The sequence below is a fragment of the Microcaecilia unicolor genome, chromosome 1, assembly GCF_901765095.1.
Source record: "Microcaecilia unicolor chromosome 1, aMicUni1.1, whole genome shotgun sequence".
Taxonomy (NCBI): Eukaryota; Metazoa; Chordata; class Amphibia; order Gymnophiona; family Siphonopidae; genus Microcaecilia; species Microcaecilia unicolor.
In genome coordinates this window covers 103432581-103452121 of record NC_044031.1, presented here as the reverse complement: position 1 = coordinate 103452121, position 19541 = coordinate 103432581, and the positions used below count along the sequence as shown (strand labels likewise).

Sequence of the window (19541 nt, the reverse complement as noted above, 5' to 3'; positions counted from 1 at the left end):
CTGTATAGATCACCATGGCACTATCCAAATAGAGCTGGGGCAGTCTGGGGGAGTAGACCAGTTATCTGGGTAGCAGCAATTTTCAGCACCCTGACCCAGATAACTATCTGGATAACTTAGGGAAGCAAAAAGGCTGTCCTAAATACATTCAGATAAACTGTCCAGATAGTGGCCAATATTGCCGCTACCTGGATAGCGATGGCCACTCACTGCAATAACCAGATATTCAGTGACAGATACTATCTGGATACTACCATTGAATATAAAGATATTCATGCCTGTAGCAGCTGGCATTAAAAAAAAACAAGGCTGACCTGCTGCCAGTTCAATATTGAGCCCTTCATGTCTGATTTGGAGGTATACCCAAGCAATGCTCCCACCAAATTTCCTTTAAATCTCTGCTTCAAGTGGGGTATACACTTGCAGAAAATGGCTTTCTAAGATGTGTAAATGTTGGAAGTTAAGAAAATTACCCGAGTATTTGAATTTGAGTGAAATGTTTAACTTTCTGCCATAACTGCACAGCAACATGTGAAGCATCATTTCATATTTTGTGTGTCTTTACAATTTGAACTGATGTCTTCTGAAAATATCATTCTTTGGCACTGCACAAGTGTAAACTAATACATATGCTGTTATGTTTTTTTTAGGACTCATGAATCGAGACTATGAAATGATTCATAACAGGTATCCACTCAGTATTAGCCATTATAACGGCACTGGAACAGCAATGAGCATTGCAGCAAACAGGATTTCCTATTGCTTTAATCTGACTGGACCATCACTTATCATTGACACAGCATGCTCTTCATCTCTTGTTGCTTTACATTATGCGTGTCATGCAATTAAACAAGGTACTGTGCTAATGCTTAATTTTAGTAACCAAAGAAACTAACATCATTATTAGGTTAATTTTCAAACTACCCAAGATGAAAATCAGGGGGGGGGGGCAGTGCAAGCAGCATGGGTACTTGTGACTCTTATAGTGCCCTCGGCAACCCCACCCACAGCCCACCCCTTTTTGACATGGGATTTTACCCACATTCATGGAAGAAAATGTCCAAGCTGTATTTTTTATGCCATTGGTTTAATAATAATAGGTGTAATTTTTATAGCATTAGTGGACATAGGCAGCACTGTAAAGTATTCAGCTACACTATGTTCCTGCCCCAAGGAGCTTAAATTATAAGGGGGTAATAACATGCTGAGCACTAATTCAATAATGGCATTTGGGTGCCAAGATTCCATTACAGAATATGATCAGAATCAGGTGCAATTCCCACCACAGCTACCTGTGATTGGGCACGTCACTTACTCCTCCTTTGCCTCAGGTACAAAATACCTACCTGTATATAATAAATAAACCACTTTGATTGTAGCCACCAAAAGGGTGTAGGGTGGGGGTACAAAAAGGAGGAGGGGAGAAAGAAAAAAATGCTGAAAGGATTAGCCACCCAAAGGAACCACATACAATCAATTATTGGTAAACTGACAAATAATTTTCTTGATTAAGACCATTGGAGGCTAAGAGGTATAGTTATCAACATGGGCTACCATTAAGACATGTTATTTTACCACTAACTCATACTATTAATGGAGGCATGGAGTAGAGGAGTAGCCTAATGATTAGGGCAGTGAGTTGAGAACCTGAGGGCTTGTTTCCCACTGTGGCTCCTTGTGACCCCGGGCAAGTTTTTTAACCCTCCAGTGTCCCAGGTACAAAACTTAGATTGTAAGCCCACTAGGAACAGAGAAAATGCCTGAAAGCACTATGTATTACATAAATACATTTTAACAGTAGCCCAGGTTGATAACTTCCCCCTCATGTGTTAAAATCAAACACAAACCTTTGCTCCAAACACAAGAATTTTGTAGATAGGATTACATTACAAATTGAGCAATTACCACATCTGAAAAAGCATTAATTACTTGTATCATGCCAAGTAATATTATGGGCCAAGGGCTGGATTCTATACAAGGTGCAGGGAGTAGCACTTGATAAATTGTGCGCATGGACAATTTACATGCGCTGCTCAATTGAGTAATGAGCTAATTAGTCGTGATAATTGGCAAATAACCAATTATCACTAATAATTGGAATTTACATGCGCTTCTTTTTAGGCATATTCTAAAAAAGAGGTGCATGTAAATTCCAACACACATAGCTGAAAAGGGGGTTCTGCTATGGGATGAATTTAGGCGTGTCAGGAGTGTCCATCACATTTACGTATGCTGTTATAGAATTCGGAGGAACACACATACATTTAGGCATGAGTATTTACACCAGGTCTTCAGTAGTGTAAATGGCCGCGCCTTCCCCTGGCCCATACGCTATTCTATAAACTAAGTCTTACTGTAGACACGGTTTATAACAGGGGTGTAGCCAGAGTTCGGCGGGAGGGGGGTCCAGAGTCCGAGGTGAGGGGGCTTTGTTCTGTTTCTGTGAGTCTGATATCCTGCACGTCGTACGTGCAGGACATCAGACTGAAACAGAACGAAGGAAGAAGAGGAGCTCGGCTGGCAGGTGTTGGGGTCCCCCGTCAGCAAAGGTAGCAGACGGCGATGGCAGGTTGATAGCAGGTTGACGGCGGGAGGGGGGTTGAGAGGGTCGTCGGCAGGAGAATACAAGGCCAAATCTACAGGGGCCAGGCCCCTGTGGCCCCATAGTATCTAGGCCCCTGGTTTATAGAATAACACTTCATGCATTTTTCCGACGCGCCTGCCTTTAAGATGATTTACATAGAATCCAGCAGCAAATGTGTAAAACATAAGGTGCACAATATAGTCCTTATTTTAGAAGCTCTATTCATGTTTAGGATGTCTGAAAACTAGCATTTAGACATTCATATTGCATGGACATCCAAATATCAATTTTATAAAGCCAGGATATAGACATCTTGAAAGGCATTAATATTTTCTAGAGAAGGGAAAATGGTAAAACTAGAGGACTTGAATTGGGTTTGCGGGGTGGTAGACTTAAGAGTAATGTCAGGAAATTCTTTTTCATAGAGAGGGTGGTTGATGCCTGAAACGGTGGAGAAAAAAATGGTGACTGAATTCATAGGTGTGGGATGAACACAGAGGATCTCTAATTAGAAAATGAATGGTATAAAAAAACAAAACTTGAATGATTGCATCTGTGTTTGCATGTCGAGTAACGCTTAGATGACGACTCCATCTGGGAAGAACTAAGGCTGGTGGTGGGCAAGCTTGTATGGTCTTGGTCCCATATATGGCAATCTGGTTTAGGATGGGCTGGAGGGGGCTTCAGTGGAAACTCCAGTAATTTGGAATGTGAGGACAGGGCCGTGCAGACGACAAGATGGATTTGGATGGGCTGGAGTGGGCTTCAACGACAACTTACAGTAGTTGGAACCTAAGGACAGGGTGGGGCGGACGTCTACGGTCTATGTCCCATAAATGTCAAAGAGAGGCAATGATCAAGTATTTTATATCACACTAGTAGAAAAAGGCCCGTTTCTGACAGAAATGAAACGGGCGCTAGCAAGGTTTTCCTCGGAGTGTATATGTTTGAGAGAGTGTGTGTGAGAGTGACTGTGTGAGAGAGACAGATTGAATGTGTGTGGCTGCAAGTGTGTCTGTTAGAGAGTGTGTGTGTGTGAGATTGACAGTGTGTTTGAGTGAGTATGTGAGCCACAGCGAGAGTGTATGAGAGTGAGAGAGTGTTTGAGAGTGACTGTGTGACACGTAGTGAATGTGATCCAGTGTGAGACATAGCGTGTGTTGTAGACAGTGTTTGAGAGTGAGAGAGACACTGATTGTGAGAGAGAGAGAGAGTGTGTGTGTGTGTGTGTGTGAGATAGTGTGTTTGACAGTGATACATCCCCCCTCCCTCTCTGTGTTCGAAGGACCCCCTCCGTCTGCCTGTGCCACTGTGTTGTCGCAGGACCCCTCATCTCCCTGTCTGGTCAGTCTCCCTCCTCTTAGGTCTCCCTGCTGCCCTCCTGTCAGGGCTGTGGATCCCCCCTCCCCCCTTCGTCTGTGCTGTGAGGACCCCCTCCCCCGCCTCCATCTGTGGTCTCTGGACCTCTTCCAGCCCTCATCCTCCTCCTCCTTGTGCCTGAACTGTTGCTTAGACTGTGGCAACTGTGGAGACAGCTTTGCAGGACCTCCTCTTCCAACCCCCTTGTCATGTTTGTAGAAAAAGGGAAGAGGAAAAAAGAGAAAATCTGCCAAAATGTTTGTAAAAAGGAAGAGGGGCACTCAGCTGTGCAAGTGTAAACAAAACCAAAGGAAAAGGAGTTTTGTGCTTGCTGTTGAGTCCCAGCTGCTTGAAAGGAGCGGAGGGGAGGGTGCAGAGCAGGAGCGGACTTACTCAGCCAGAAGCGAAGCGACAGCTCCTGCCCTCGTGACTTGCACATTCAGCTGTGAAGGCCACCGGAGAAATCGGAGGGAGGAGAAACGGGTGCAGAAGTCCTCCAGCACATGCGCACAGCAAGGCGAGGGACGTGACAGGAGAGGTTAGGGTGCGGGCAGGTCCCGCGACGACAGCTGTTTTATTTTGCATTTTTTTTGTGTGTGTGTGTAGCGGCCGCAGCTGACGTTGGATGGAGGGGGGGAGCGGCGGCGACCTGTGGTGGAGGGTTCAGCAGTGTTTGCGTCGACCTTGGGGGGGGGTGGAGGGTGTTAGCAGTTGCAAACCGGACTTTTTCGGCCCGTAGGTGACGGGGGGGGGGGGGGGGTATTGTTGTGATGTCGGCGTCCCCATCCAGGCTGTCGTGGCGTGTTTTGGGTCCGTGCTGCCTGTCCTTATGCTTTGCTGGGCAGTGGCGATCGAGGGTGCGCTATGTGCTTGGTGGGGAGGGGCTTGGTGGATGCACCGAGGGGGGGGCACTGACATGTTTCGGAGGCAGAGGGAGGAGTAGGGAAACACTCTGCGCGTGTTTCCCTACTCCCCCCCCTGCCTATATGGCTCGTGGTTTTTTTGTGTTGCGTCTGTGCTGGAGACGTTCGGTGAGTGTCATTGCTCCGCCCTCCACGTCATCACTTTTGACTCGTGGGCGGGGCAGACACTCATGGGCGAAAAGCGATCTCTGCCGCCTCACTTTTAGAACGTTGGGAAACATACATGGTAACATAGTAGATGACGGCAGAAAAAGACCTGCACGGTCCATCCAGTCTGCCCAAGAAGATAAATTCATATGTGCTACTTTTTTATTTGTACTGTCCTCTTCAGGGCACAGACCGTGTAAGTCTGGCCAGCCCTATCCCCACCTCCCAACCACCAACCCCGCCTCCCACCACCAGCTCTGGCACAGACTGTATAAGTTTGCTCAGCACTATCCTCGCCTCCCAACTACCAGTCCCGCCTCCCACCACCAGCTCTGGCTCAGACCGTATAAATCTGCCCAGCACTATCCCTGCCTCCCACCACTGGCTCTGGCACAGACCATATAAGTCTGCCCAGCACTATCCCTGCCGCCCAACCACCAGCTCTGCCACCCATTCTAGGCTAAGCTCTTGAGGATCCCTTCCTTCTGCACAGGATTCCTTTATGTTTATCCCACGCATGTTTGAATTCTTTTACCGTTTTCATCTCCACCACCTCCCGCGGGAGGGCATTCCAAGCATCCACCACCCTCTCCGTGAAAAAATACTTCCTGACATTCTTCATTAGAATGTTGGAGGTGTGTTTTATATAGAGAGATATATTGTTGGTTTAATTATGACTTGATAATGAGTGTGACTGTTGGGCAGACTAGATGGATCTTCAGGTCTTTTTATCTGTTGTCATTTACCATGTTACTATCTAAAACTACAGTATGTCCATATGGAAGGGTGTGTGGTCTAGGTGTATTTTGGGTGGGACTATGGAGGGGCCAAAATATGGACATCAAGTTCCGATTTCAGAAGAGGATGGGATGTCTATATCCAAAAAGATGCATATTGTTATTTAAACCTTGTACTTGCAATGTCTATATTACAGAAAGGTGCTCTGATTGAGCAGCTGTCCACTGAAGGGATTAAAGCAAGTCACCTCCATAATTCCCCAGTGATTGCTACCCCCCTCCCTCCTTCCCTGAATGTGAAACTATTATTATTATTATTTATTGCATTTGTATCCCACATTTTCCCACCTTTTTGCGGGCTCAGTGTGGCTTACAATAAGATATGAATAATAGAATTACATTTGTTACAACTTGGTTATGGATTACATTGTACAGAGTTGTGCGAGACATTCGAATATCATTAGGAATATAACAGTGGGATAGTGGGATACTGGGCTTTATGACAGCTTCAGGAGTTTTGGACTTTCAGGGTGTTAAAATCTTTTTTAAATTGACTTCTTAATAGACCTCTATAAATAAAGGAAACAGGTTCAAATCATACTTCAGTTATTTGTGATGTTATTTGTTTTTTAATTTTAGGCCCTCTAGGGACAGAAAAATACTTACTGTAGGGTATGGTAGGTATTTCTGTCCCTAGAGAACTCACAATGTAAGAAAAAATAACATAAAGAATTGAAGTGGGATTTGAACTGTCCCATCATTCTCAGTCCATTGCTCTAACCGTTAGGGTACTCCTACACTTTGCCTGGATGTCTATGTGGCCATTTTATTACATGATAAAAAAAAGCACACAAAAAAATGCAGAGCCTTGCGGAAACAGGAAACGAGGGCGGGACCAGAGGCAGAGCTGAGAGAGAAGGGAAGGCAGGCTGAAGTGCCGTACCTGCTCGCCTTTCACTGCTGCCGCTGGACCCCGAGGTAAGAACTTTTAAATTCTGGGCGGCATGCAGGAAGACGAGGAGCAGGCAAAGGACTGGGAGAAGAGGGTGAGCAGCGCAGGTCGGGCTAGCACTCGGAGGAGAGGGAGGGAGGGAGGGGGGCCTGGTACTCGGAGGAGAGGGAGGGAGGGGGCCTGGAACTTGGAGAGGGAGGGAGTGAGGGTGGCATGGAATTCTGAGGAGAGGGGAGCCTGGAACTCGGAGGAAAGGGAGGGAGTGGGGCCTGGAACTCGGAGGAGAGAGAGGGAGGGAGGGAGAGAGGGGCCTGGAACTCAGAGTAGAGGGTGGCCTGGAACTCGGAGGAGAGAGAGGGAGGGGGCATGGAACTCAGAGGAGAGGGGGGTCTGGAACATGGAGGAGAGGGAGGGAGGGAGGGAGGGGGGCCTGGAACTCAGAGTAGAAGGGGGAGGAGAGGTGGAGGGAGGGGGCCTGGAACTCGGAGGAGAGGAAGGGAGGGAGGGGGGCCTGGAAATCGGAGGAGAAGGGGGCCTGGAACACGGAGGAGAGGGAGGGAGGGAGGGGGGCCTGGAATTTGGAGGAGAGGGAGGGAGGGCAGGGGCCTGGAGCTCGGAGGAGAGGGAGGGGGGCCTGGAACTCGGAGGAGAGAGGGGGGGCCTGGAAATCAGAGGAGAGAGAGGGAGGGAGGGAGGCCTTGAACTTGGAGGACAGGGGGGCCTGGAGCTCGGATGAAAGGGGGGAAGGAGGGGGCCAGGCTGGAACTCGGAGGATAACCTTGCTAGCGCCCGTTTCATTTGTGTGAGAAACTGGCCTTTTTTACTAGTTTAAAATAAATTAAGTGAATCGAAAATGTGCTAAGAAATTCTTACCATTACATTCCCAGGAGAACATTTGATAGAATGCACATTAGGCGTTCCTACTTCTCAATAAATAGTATGTATGTACTGAGCTGCCTCCTGCTGCACTTTAAGGTAAAATTGTTGCATGTGTAGTACAGTTAACTGCTTCTACCACACAGAGGGTAGACTAGCACGTGTGAAAATTTTACCCTAAAGTGCTGCAAGAGGCAGCTGAGTATGTACATACTATTTATTGAGAAGTAGGAACACCTACAGGTGCAATGATGGTTCCTCTGATTCTATCAAATGTTCCCCTGGAAATGTAATGGTAAGAATTTGTTGGAACTGAGCACATTTCCATTTCACTTAATAGGGATAAAATACTGGGCTTTTGTTGTTTATGACTAATATAGGGGCACAGTAGTTTTGATGAGTATTTACTTCCTAGGGTAATAGTAGTTTAAGATCAGCCAGAGAATACCCATATGGCTGAATAGGATAAGTACACGATTTTTTGCACTCTGTAAATAGCACAGGTGTGTTAAGAGTTATTCCATATATAGTGAAAGATGTCAATTCTGGATGATTATAATTTAAAGGTAATGTGGGAAGCTGGTGAGTTAGCTGTGCCCGCTTCCTGCCTTGTGTATGATAGTCCTAGCTATACATTATTATTTTTTTTCTCACATACTGGAATTTTTGAAGTGTCACGGAAATATTGATGCATATTGGAAGTGTGTTTTGAAGAGTGGCATTTTATTGCATGGACATTCCTATGCTGCCACGAAGATGTTCATATCCCCTCTCATAATTTGGATGTTTTAGTTTGTAAAATAGATGTTTATGCTGGACATCACCAGCACATGGATGTCCATATTTCATATATTTTAGAACAAGCTGTATGTTGATAGAACCTTTTCTAAAATATATGAGAAATTGAGCTCAATATGTGATGTGCTGACTTGGAAATCCATATTCTAAGTTGGACATCCTTTCTAAAATGCTGCTCTAAACTGTGTTTTTTTTCTCTTATCTTTCAGCAGCTCTTCTTTTGCTTGTTCTTGTTTTCTTGTATGCCCTTTCTATACTCACATTAGGGTGGCCCCTATCTAAAAAGATGTTTTTGCATTTCATCCTAGTCTGAACACAGCTTGCTTAAATGCAAATACTGACTGACAGGCAGATTGATTTTATAGTAGTTGTCATAGCTGAACACAATGTAGTAGAGTGTTAGTGTCTGTTGCTTTTCTAAATATGCTGGTATGGAATACTCTATTGATGTATTTCATTTTGATGTACAAAAAAGACATCTTACTAGTATGAAAATGGAAATTCCTCATATTGAGCCATATATGAATTTCTTTAAGGAACGCTACATCTAAATGTTATAAAAGACTAATGGGTAAAAACATTCAAAATGGATTGTCTAGTGACAGGAATTCAAGTATAGCATAAATTGCTGGACTTGACCCAGCATCCCTGTGCAAATATGAAAAATATCATCACTGTATTGCAATGATTGCAATTTCTCTGTTGCAGCTGAGGCTTGCCATATGATAAGCATGTGCTAAAGACACTGAGGTTGCTGCTCTTTTGAATTTTTTATATTATTTGATTGTTTAGTGCTTCTTTGCTTCCAATGTCACATCAGGAAGTGCTTGGGAGATAAAGGGCCCCTTTTACTAAGCCACGCTAGCTATTCCTGCACAGCAAATGCACCAAACCCCATTCGAATTGAATAGGCTGTGTTGCACTTGCCACACCGGGAATCACTAGCGCAGTTTAATAAAAAGGGTCCAAAGTTCCTAGAAGAAATAAATTACTGCTTCATGGAGCAGCTGATTCAAATTCTGACAAGATTGGGAGCTATTTTAGATCTAGTCCTTAATGGAATGCAGGACTTGGTGCGAGGTGTAATGGTTTGGGTCTGCCTGGCAATAATGATCAAAATAAGATCAAATTTGAATAACTGGAATAAAGACACTAAGAACATTTATTGCATTTGACCTTGGAAAGGGCAATTATGATAAAATGAGATAAATGTTTTCAAAAGCTTTAAGGAGCAACTGCAAAAGTTAGGATTTTAAATCATATATGTTATATTCCGTCACTCCCTACTTAGTTCAGGGTGGATCACAACTAGAAAGAAACCAGACCCAATATGTCTGGGAATTATGAGTGTTGTTTAAAAATACCATCTTGGAAGGCCAAATCAGATGTATTCCACGTATTACAAAAGATGGAAGGAAGGACAAATGAGAGCTAGCATGGTTAAAAAGGTGAGATGAAAGAGTCTTTAGAGCCAAAAGAACATCTTTCAAAAATGCAAAAAGGATCTGAATGAAGACAACAGGATGCAGCTTAAGTGCTGGCAAGTTAGATGCAAAGCATTAATAAGAAAGGAAAAAATAAAAATTTGAAAAGAAGCTCGCCATAGAAGCAAAAACTCATAGTAAAATCTTTCATAGAAGCACAAAGCCTGTGAGGGAGTCAGTTGGACAATTTGATCATCAAGGAGTAAAAGGGGCACTCAGGGAGGGCAAGGCCATAGCGAAGAGACTTGGGGGTCCTTTTACAAAGGCACGCTAACATCTTTAGCGTACACTAAAAATACGAGTACACTAAATGCTAGAGACGCCCACTTATTCCTATGGGCGTCTTTAGTGTTTAGCGTGCACTAAAAACACTAGCATGCCTTTGTAAAAGGACCACTAAATGAATGCTTTCCTTTGGTATTTTCTGAGGAGGATGTAAGGAAGCTACCTGTGGTATTTAAGAGTAATGATACAGAGGAACTGAACCAAGTCTCGGTGAACCTGGAACATATAAGTCAAATCAACAAGCTAAGGAGCTCATCTGGATTGGATAGTACACACTCTAGAGTACTAAAAGATCTCAAAAATGAAATTGGTGATCTATTATCAGCAATCTGTAACCTCTCATTAAAATCACCCATGGTACCTGAAGATTAAAAGGAGGTCAATATAACGCCAATTTGTTTTTTAAGGTTTCAGGTATAAAACTTTATAATGAACAAAATTACTGAACACATAGACAAACATAGTTTAAGGAAACAGAATCCACATGGATTCAGCCTAGGGAAATCTTGCTTTCCAATTTACTACATTCTTTTGAAGGCATGAATAACCATGTGGGTAGAGGTGAGCTAGCTGATGTAGTGTATCTTGATTTTCAGAAATCTTTTGACAAAGTCTCTCACGAGAGACTCCTGAGAACTAAAAAGACTTGGAATAGGAGGCAGTGTTCGGCTGTGGACTGGGAAGTGGTTGAAAAGGTAGAACACTGAGTATAGGGTTAAATGGCCAGTTCTTTCAGTGGAGGAAGGTTAATAGTGGTGTGCCACTTGGATCTGGAAATGGGAATGATGAGCGAGGTGATCAAATTTACAGATGACAGAAACTAGTCCAAGTTGTTAAAGTGCATGTGGACTGTGAGAAATTGCAGGAGGATCTTATGGGACTGGAAGACTGGGCATCCAAATGGCAGATGAAACATAGAGACCCTTTTACTAAACTATGTTATCATGCATGTAAGTTGCACATCAATGGCATATTTTGCTAGGGGGCATTACTGGGTGAAGAATGGGTATGGAGAGCACCCAGCACATAATGCACTTGACCTATTGCACGCTAACCAACTAAACAGGAGGCACTAACCCCCGGATTCTATTTATGGCGCCTAGATTTACGCATGCAAATTAATTGAATAACAAGCCTTTAACTATCAATAATTAGGTGCTAAGTCATTAAAATGTACATGCACATCTAGTGCATTATTCTATAAGGCATGGCACCTAACTCTACTAGTGCTTAACTTAAAAGGAGGCGTGGCCATGGGCATGTCGAAGACATTCCAAAAGTTGCACGCATAGTTATAGAATATGGCCTTAGCGTGCCAGCATTTACACCAGGCTTCAGCAGGTGTAATCTGGCATCTACAGTTAGGTGTGGGAATTGGTGTTAAGTGCGATTCTATAAAGGGTATGTGCCCTTTATAGAATCATGCACGGCACCGTTTTTTCAGCGCCAAATTTTGAGCACCACTTATATCATTTCCTCCTAAGTGCCTCTGCAGTAACAGCATGCTGGTCCTATGCTCTACCAGCAATATTAAATGATGGCTAGAATAGGCAAACAATGGGAATTCAGTGCTTCCCTAGCTTTTCTTTTAAGTATATCAGATCTCTCCCATGTCCACATTGCCTGCTCTATAGAGGCTGGTCTTCCGCTCTGCGTTTTTGAAAATATAAAATTGTATCTTGGGCTTGAAAAAGCTGGGAAACACAGCTTTAGAGGCTCAGTCTTGAAGAAAATATTTTGTATACTTTTTACAACAGGAGACTGCGAGATGGCTGTCTGTGGTGGTGTGAGCTGCATCTTGGAACCCCGGAATTTTGTAGTTCTGAGCAAAGCAAAAATGATTTCCCCTGATGGAACCAGTAAACCATTTTCCAGAAAGGCTGATGGTTATGGAAGGGGAGAAGGCTGTGGCATGGTTGTGTTGAAGCCACTTAGAAAGGTAAACTTGTTTCCTTGTTTTACAATATATTTATGACAGAAGAAATTATTTTCTTAAATCTCCTCTTATTCAGTTGCTTCGTGCTGGTTCTGCCACCATGTGAGGAAACTGTCTCATTCCCTCTGCTGTGCAAAATTGTTCATTTGTGTTTCTTGGCTAGCTTTGTAAGCATAGTGAAGCTCAGTAAAGATTTGCAGAATCCTGGTGTAAGGGGATATGTGACTTGGCCATGCAAGTTAGTGTAAAACCTCAGGAGTGAGTTTTATAAATAGTAATTTTCAGTATGAAACACCCAATCCCATCCCCTACAGGGCAGAAAAACCCTCTCAGGATCATCAGCCCTCCTCGCTTGCACGTTAACAGGATTTATAGCTGAGAGGATAATTCTTTTCAGTTGTTATTGTCACGGTTGTGCCCATGTTTCGTGCTCTCCTTCCTCTCGCCACCTGGTGGCCAGACCTGGTGGTTGCAATGGACTGTCTGGTTATTGTCACCCGTTCCAGATTTCAGCGCAGTCCGGTCCGGATCTTCCGGGCTGCCAGACTTGCTTGCTAGTTGCCTGGTGATTGCTGCATCTGAGCCTCAGCTGCTGCTGGGCTTATTGGTCAGTTGGAAATTCTCTGCCTTTGCCTTTGCATCACCTTAGGCCCTGGTATGTTGGTGCTTGTTGCACTTCTGTTTAAGTTCTTGCCTGAGATTCTTGTTTGTTTCTAGTTAGGGTGTGTGTAGTTTAGATTAGGTTGTTGTTTGTTTGCTAGTCCTGTCTCTGGGTTATAGTTTTGTGTTTAGTCTTTGTTTGTGTTTTAGTGGCTGCTTGCAGTTTTCAGTCCTGCCCTTTAGCTTTCCCTTCCTTGCCCTGCTGCCCCTGTATGTTCCTTTCCCCTCTGACCCTCAGTCCTGGTTCAGCCTAGTGGGTATCCAGTCCTGCCTTGCCCAGTAAGTCATGCCGGCCACCTGCAGTCAGGGGCTCAACTCCTGGTGAAAGGCGGCCAAGTGCAGGTGAAGTTTAAGTGTGCCTGCTCTGTTGATTCCTGCTTGTTTGCCTCTGCTGCAACTCCAGTCCGGGGTTCCAGTCCTGTTCTGCCTAGTCTCCGGTGTGGGGTGGTTTTGCCTGCCACTGCTGCTCCTCGGCAGTGGCCCAAGGGCTCACAAACCTAGTACCAGCTTTGAAAACGTGACAGTTATTAACAGTCACATGATTGTATAAATAATATATAGGAAATAAAATTTGCTACTGCCAGATTTTCATTACAGAGGCTTGTTTTTAGTTTTATTTGTTTTGTCATTGATCACCTGAATAGGTCACATTGGGCCCCTTTTACAAAGTGGCAGTAAGCCCAACACGGGCTTGCCACTCACTAAAAAGGAAGTACGGCCGGGCTACTGCAGCAGCCATAGGTGCCTGATATAAGAGGCTTGGGAGGGCTAAGCCTCCCCAGCTGCAAGCAGACCTGACAAGCCTCACTGGGGCAGTGGAACACCCAGTGGCATAGCTACGTGGGGCCTGAGGGGGCCTGGGCCCCGTAGATTTGGCCCTGGCCTCCCTGCCGACGATCCCCTTGAACCCCCCTCCCGCCACCAACCCTCCCCCGCCGTCGCTGCCTGCCCCACAGCCGCATCAGATACCTTGTTTGCTGGCGGGGGTCCCCAAACCCCGCCAGCCGAAGAGAGTCTTCTTCAGCGCCGGAGTAGCGTCTTCGTTCAACGAAGTTCCTGGTGCGATCAGCTGTTTCTGACGCCTTACGTCCTGCACAGGGCTACATGCATGGTGCAGGACGTAAGGCGTCAGAAACAGCTGATCGCACCAGGAACTTCGTTGAAGAAGGCGCTACTCCGGTGCTGAAGAAGACTCTCTTCGGCTGGCGGGGTTCAGGGACCCCCGCCAGCAAACAAGATATCTGATGCGGCGGGGCGGGCGGCGACTGCGGGGGAGGGTTGATGGCGGGAGGGGGGTTCAAGGGAGTTGTCGGCAGGCTGGCAGGGGGGTCCAATGTGGTGGCGGCTCGTGGGGGGTGGCTAAACAGTGCCCCCCCACCTCGGGCTCTGGCCCTCCCTCCCGGTGAGGTCTGCTACACCCCTGGGAACACCATGCATGCATGCATGCAGCATAGTCAGCACAGGAATAGAAATAGATGCTGCAGCCTGCGGGACCTGTCACTACCTTACTGACAGCTGGCCCTGGGATGCCCATTGTTCCTCCTCCCCCCAGCTCCGACTCACACATTAGCGCCGCCCGCCGCCACTACGGACAGTGGTCTCCACTCTAGCAATTATAGCAGGGTTGCATTGGGACTCGGCCTTCTCCCATGACACGTCGGTCCTCCTCTGACAGCTGACACAACTGCATCCGCGGTGTCTTTCATTATTGTTGGTCCGTCTGTAATAAGTCTAATAAAGCTGGTTCAGTTGGATAGGCAGTGCCATAAAAGGTGGAGGAGAAAAGATTTTTATTTTTTTATTATTTTTATTTTTTTACTTATTGGACAGATTTTGAATTTATTTGAAAACTTCCCATATCTAGATATAAATATCATGAAATAACAATTGAATATCATTAAAATGGCTTAACAAATTATTATAGCTGGTAGAAACAGCAAATTATAAACTCTATATTTTGTGCTCATTTTTCTAAACTAAAATCTAAATAAATAAATAAATACACTGTATGCAATGCAGATGGCCAAATGAATATCCTGTTTCCTGATGGGTTCATCTTAACTGTTGCAATCTGCCTTGGGAAGCCTGGTGTTATAAAGATGGAATCTATTGAAATTAAATGGAAGTAAAATTAAACTCTCCTTTTATTGAGACACATTGAATCACATCTTCATCTGTTTTGTAGAAGTTTACATTTTAATACACAAATGGATTATTCTGTTTTGAACATGTTTCAGGGGCAAGTGGTTTTATAAGTTAAAATAAAAATAAATATTTTGTTTCATGCAGATCTCTTTTGTTTAAACATAACTAAATGGGCTATAAGCCCCTAATGCAGTCCATTGGTGTTCTTATACTTTGTTCTTGTGATGATTTATACTGTGCCAAAACTGAAAACTCTAATCTCTATCTGATCAATAATAAAAGGAGTTCATTGTGAACACTATCCACCCTAAAATGTTGTTTTGTTGCTGAATATGAGGAATTGTGATATTGAATAAATAAGTGCATGCTTGTGTCCCTAGTCATGCATCCAAAGTTTATATAATCCTTTCAAGAAATCCAGTTAATCGTTTAACTTATTAGTGGAACATAACAATAGAGGCATGGTATGATCGCATTTTCAATATGGTAATACTAGGGCCCAGCTGAGGAACAGGTTATTTTGAGTTAGTCTTCACTGAACCAAACTTGCTTTCCTTGTGTCATTACCATCCAGCTGGATAGGCAGTGTCTTTAAAAGGAGGAGGATAAAGGATTTTTAAAAAAACATTTATAGCACACATTATCCCAAGCAAAGTTGGCTTACATTTTAAAATACAGTGAGACAGAATAGTAGAATTCAGTTATATCATGGGAGCAGATAGATATGAATATGTCTGAAACATTTAACAAAGTTGAGATTAGCATATACATCCAACTGGACATTTAAAAGTTTATCCTTTAATGGAAATGTAGACAAAACAAGAAGAACAAAATTCTCACAAAGTAGTCAATAAACAAAACAGCGCTTTGAGTGCACTTCTACTTGAAAAAAATGTGCTTTATTAATGTTTACTACAAGTTTTTTGTACTCATCCTTGGACTACTCTGACTCTTCCTAGGTCGTCCTTGCTGTTTTGTTATATAAGCTTTTGGAAATGTATTCTGATTGTTTCTGTATTTACTAGTAAAAAAGGCCTGTTTCTGGCTGAAATGAAACGGGCGCTAGCAAGGTTTTGCGCGGAGTGTGTATGTTTGAGAGAGTGTCTGTGAGAGTGACTGTGTGAGAGTGAGAATGTGCAAGTGTGTGTGTGTGACAGAGAGTGGGTGTGAGTGTGTCTGTGAGAGAGCGTGTGTGTATGTGAGAATGAGTGTGTGCGAGTGCGTATGTGAGACAGTGAGTGTCCTTCCCTGTCCCCCGCTGTCAGGTGTCAGGACTGGGGGGAGTGTGGACAGTCATGAAGGCAGCCCCTACCAAAATAATGAAAGCAAGACCATTTGTATAATAATCACTGCATTCCAGAGAACAAAATGGAGCAAGTTCCCACATGCTATCTTTTGCTTTCTGTATTCAGTAGCTGACAGGCTTGCTAGACTTACCTAAGTGGCTGCAGCTGCAATACACTGAAAAGAAAGCAAGGAAACCTATGAGACGTAGATACGGCCGTCCCCTTGGCCTCTGACGCTCCTCCCTTCTTCTATTTGACTTCCCTCTGATAGGTCCGTCATTCGGTGTGATGCTCCTCCCTTTTCCTGTTTCAGTTCCCTTTGATAGGTCAGAGCGGTGCAGCTGTGACACTCCTCCCTTCTCTGATAGGTCAGGGCGGGGCAGAGATGTAGTGTGCTTAAAAATGGTTACAGAGCTTCGAACATACGAACTGTTGAAGCCTCAGAGTGTGCTTTAGAACGTTGAGGGTGCTTTTTATGTGCAGATGGGGCGTGGCCTACGGCCCAGATGGGCGTGGCTGAGACTGAGGGTGAGTAGTCCGAATAGCCTAGCCTACCAGGAGGACAGGAGTTCAGGACAGATGGAGTGAGCTTCAGAACGTCTGAGGGGGGATTTTATTTATATAGATAGTATTGCTGTATGCGGAGTCTGACTTCATGAGGTTTCCAGTTCTGTTTTTTTTTTGCCTTCATATCTCTATTACTGATCTGTGGTCCCTTGTTTCATATTGTTGACGGTCTGTGTTTTGTGCATGCTATTCTACTAACATATATTATCTATGTAGAGATCTTGTTGCAGAGAGAGAAAGAGCCACAGACTGTAGACAAGTGGAATGTGTGTATGTGAGAAAAAGAGGCAGACTGGCAGCAGGCCCCTATGGCATCACCTACAAACACTTTTTTTTAATGCACTTTAACTTCTCTAATATATATATATATATATATATATATATATATATATATATATATATATATATATATATATATATATATATATACTGTAAAGTGGTTCCCCCTTTCTCAGCGGTTGCAGCTCTCCATAACCAAAACGAACACTCTCCAGTACTGCTCCCTTTCAACTCAAACAGGAAGCTTCTTATTGAATAGGAGGGGCTTCCCTCCTTCTCTCCGTCGGGAGTCCAAAACACAAAACAAATCACAGTTACCTTTCCCCTTTCTCAAGCCGGCTAGTTACACAGTCCAGGCTTCCTCAGCTGCTTCCTCTCTCTCTCTCTCCTGGAGAGTAGCAGCAAAAGAAAAAGGAAAAGAAACCCACTGTTCAGTTTAGCCCGGCTTCCCCAAAACACAGTTCCCTTTTTTCCCAAGCTTGAAAGCACAGCTCAGTTCAGCCAGGCTTTCAAAGACACAGTTCAGTTTTAGCCAAGGTTTAAACCACAGCTCCGTTCAGCCAGGCTTTCAAAGACACAGTTCAGTTTTAGCCAAGCTTTAAACCCCAGCTCCGTTCAGCCAGGCTTTCAAAGACACAGTTCAGTTTTAGCCAAGCTTTAAACCACAGCTCAGTTCAGCCAGGCTTTCAAAGACACAGTTCAGTTTTAGCCAAGCTTTAAACCCCAGCTCAGTTCAGCCAGGCTTTCAAAGACACAGTTCAAACAAAAAGCTCTGCGCGGGCTCAAAGCCTAGGGTCCCACCCTCTTGGTCAGTCACGCTCCTACCTGACCTCCTCCCGCTTGACCCGGCTTGGCCCCCCTACTTCTCTGGCCTTCGCTGTGCCAGAGCTGAAAAGTCCATCGGCTCTTCCTGGGCGTTCTCCGGCTCAGCCAGTTCCATAGGGCAAGGCTCACTCCCTTCCTCTCTCTCCTCAGGAGCCCAATCCATATTCTCTTCACCCCGCCCTCCTCCCAGCTGACCCCCCTTTCCTTCATTAAAGTTCTTTTGTGTCCCTTCTTTCTCCACCCACTTGCTCCACCACCTCTTCCACCAGGTTGGAGAATCAGCCTTACTCCTTCCCCTGTGGCCCTCCTCTGGTGACTCCTGGGAATGCACATAGTTTCTCTTATCCCCAAGTTCCCTTGGGGCCTGTTGGGAGTTGTAGTTCCTTATTTCTAGTTCTTTCTTGGGGGATGCCTGCCTGTAACGGGGGTATTCTTGCCTATCCCAGGGTTCCTTTGGGGCCTGTGGAGAGTTGTAGTTCCTTGCTCCCCTCTTTTCTCTCTCCTCTCCAGAGTTTCCTACATACTCTTTACAATACACACACACACATAGTGAAGTCTTCACTGTTTAATTTTGTTACCACATTATTCTTTGACATATGATACATATCTAATATCTAAATGTAATAAAAGGTATTACTTGTGACTGTTTTACTTTTACTTATTTTCATTTCTGCGTGTTGTCAGACAATATGGGTCTAAGCCCCACCCATGGCACCATCCTGACCCCTCCCCCTTTAGCCTCCCCAAACAGTTGGGCCTATGGGTGGTAGTAAGAGTTCCCCCTCACTTGCCGCATGGCCATTTTCTGAAGAAAAGAAAGACCTACCTTTTACCCATTGCCGTAAAAGGGGGCCTTGGTGCACATCAAAAACACGCATTGACTCCAGTGCAGGCCCCTTTTGCCGCAGCTTGGTAAAAGGGGCCTAATTCAGGGGCATTTTCGATAGTGCATCTAAGTCGGACGTTGGGATTTTGCACTAAGTGCCCAAAATCCGAATAGAAAAAATTATTCTGCTATCATTCTCCATTTGATATGAAACTTGTCACACTATAGAACACGCTATGGTACACTAGTACTATTTTTTAATCATTTTTTACCATGCAATGGCAATATTATTGTTAACTTTGCTACTAGTGTACCATAGCGTGTTCTATATGGAACAAGTTTCATATTGAATGGAGAATGATGGCAGAATACTTTTTGAACAATAGAAATGTATAAAATTTTATATTCTCATTGTGATATAATATTTTACATTTTTTCAACATATGTAGACGCTGCACTGATCTCATATATTGCATTTATGATCTCAAATATTTTATTAATATGAGACAAATAGATACTGGTTTAGAAGCAAACATTAGATATTATACCATGCTAATAGATAGCTATGATTTTATTTGGTTATTAGTCACATCATGCCATGGTGTCTCCTTAAAATGCCTAGTTACAACATCGTTGTAGCATAGGGAGTGACATCACCACATACACTACATCAGATATTTAAATACAATGTAGTGGCGTTCAAGTTGGTTTGTTATTCTTTGGACTGGAGACTGATGGGCTCATTTTCGAAAGAGAAGGACGTCCATCTTTCGACATAAATCAGAAGATGGACGTCCTTCTCCCAGGGACGTCCAAATCGGTATAATCAAAACCCGATTTAGAACATCTCCAACTGCACTCCGTTGCAAGGA

General features: G+C 44.3%; 1 protein-coding gene across 1 annotated transcript in view; it reads left to right on the top strand.

The window, feature by feature from the left end:
• LOC115467602 (highly reducing polyketide synthase SAT13-like) overlaps nucleotides 1-19541 on the top strand; it is a 106970-nt gene that overhangs the window by 62241 nt on the left and 25188 nt on the right. The window contains exons 5-6 of the mRNA XM_030199277.1: nucleotides 651-854; nucleotides 11903-12084. Of these exons, the coding sequence (XP_030055137.1) occupies nucleotides 651-854; nucleotides 11903-12084 (386 nt within the window). The remainder of the gene's footprint in view (nucleotides 1-650; nucleotides 855-11902; nucleotides 12085-19541) is intronic.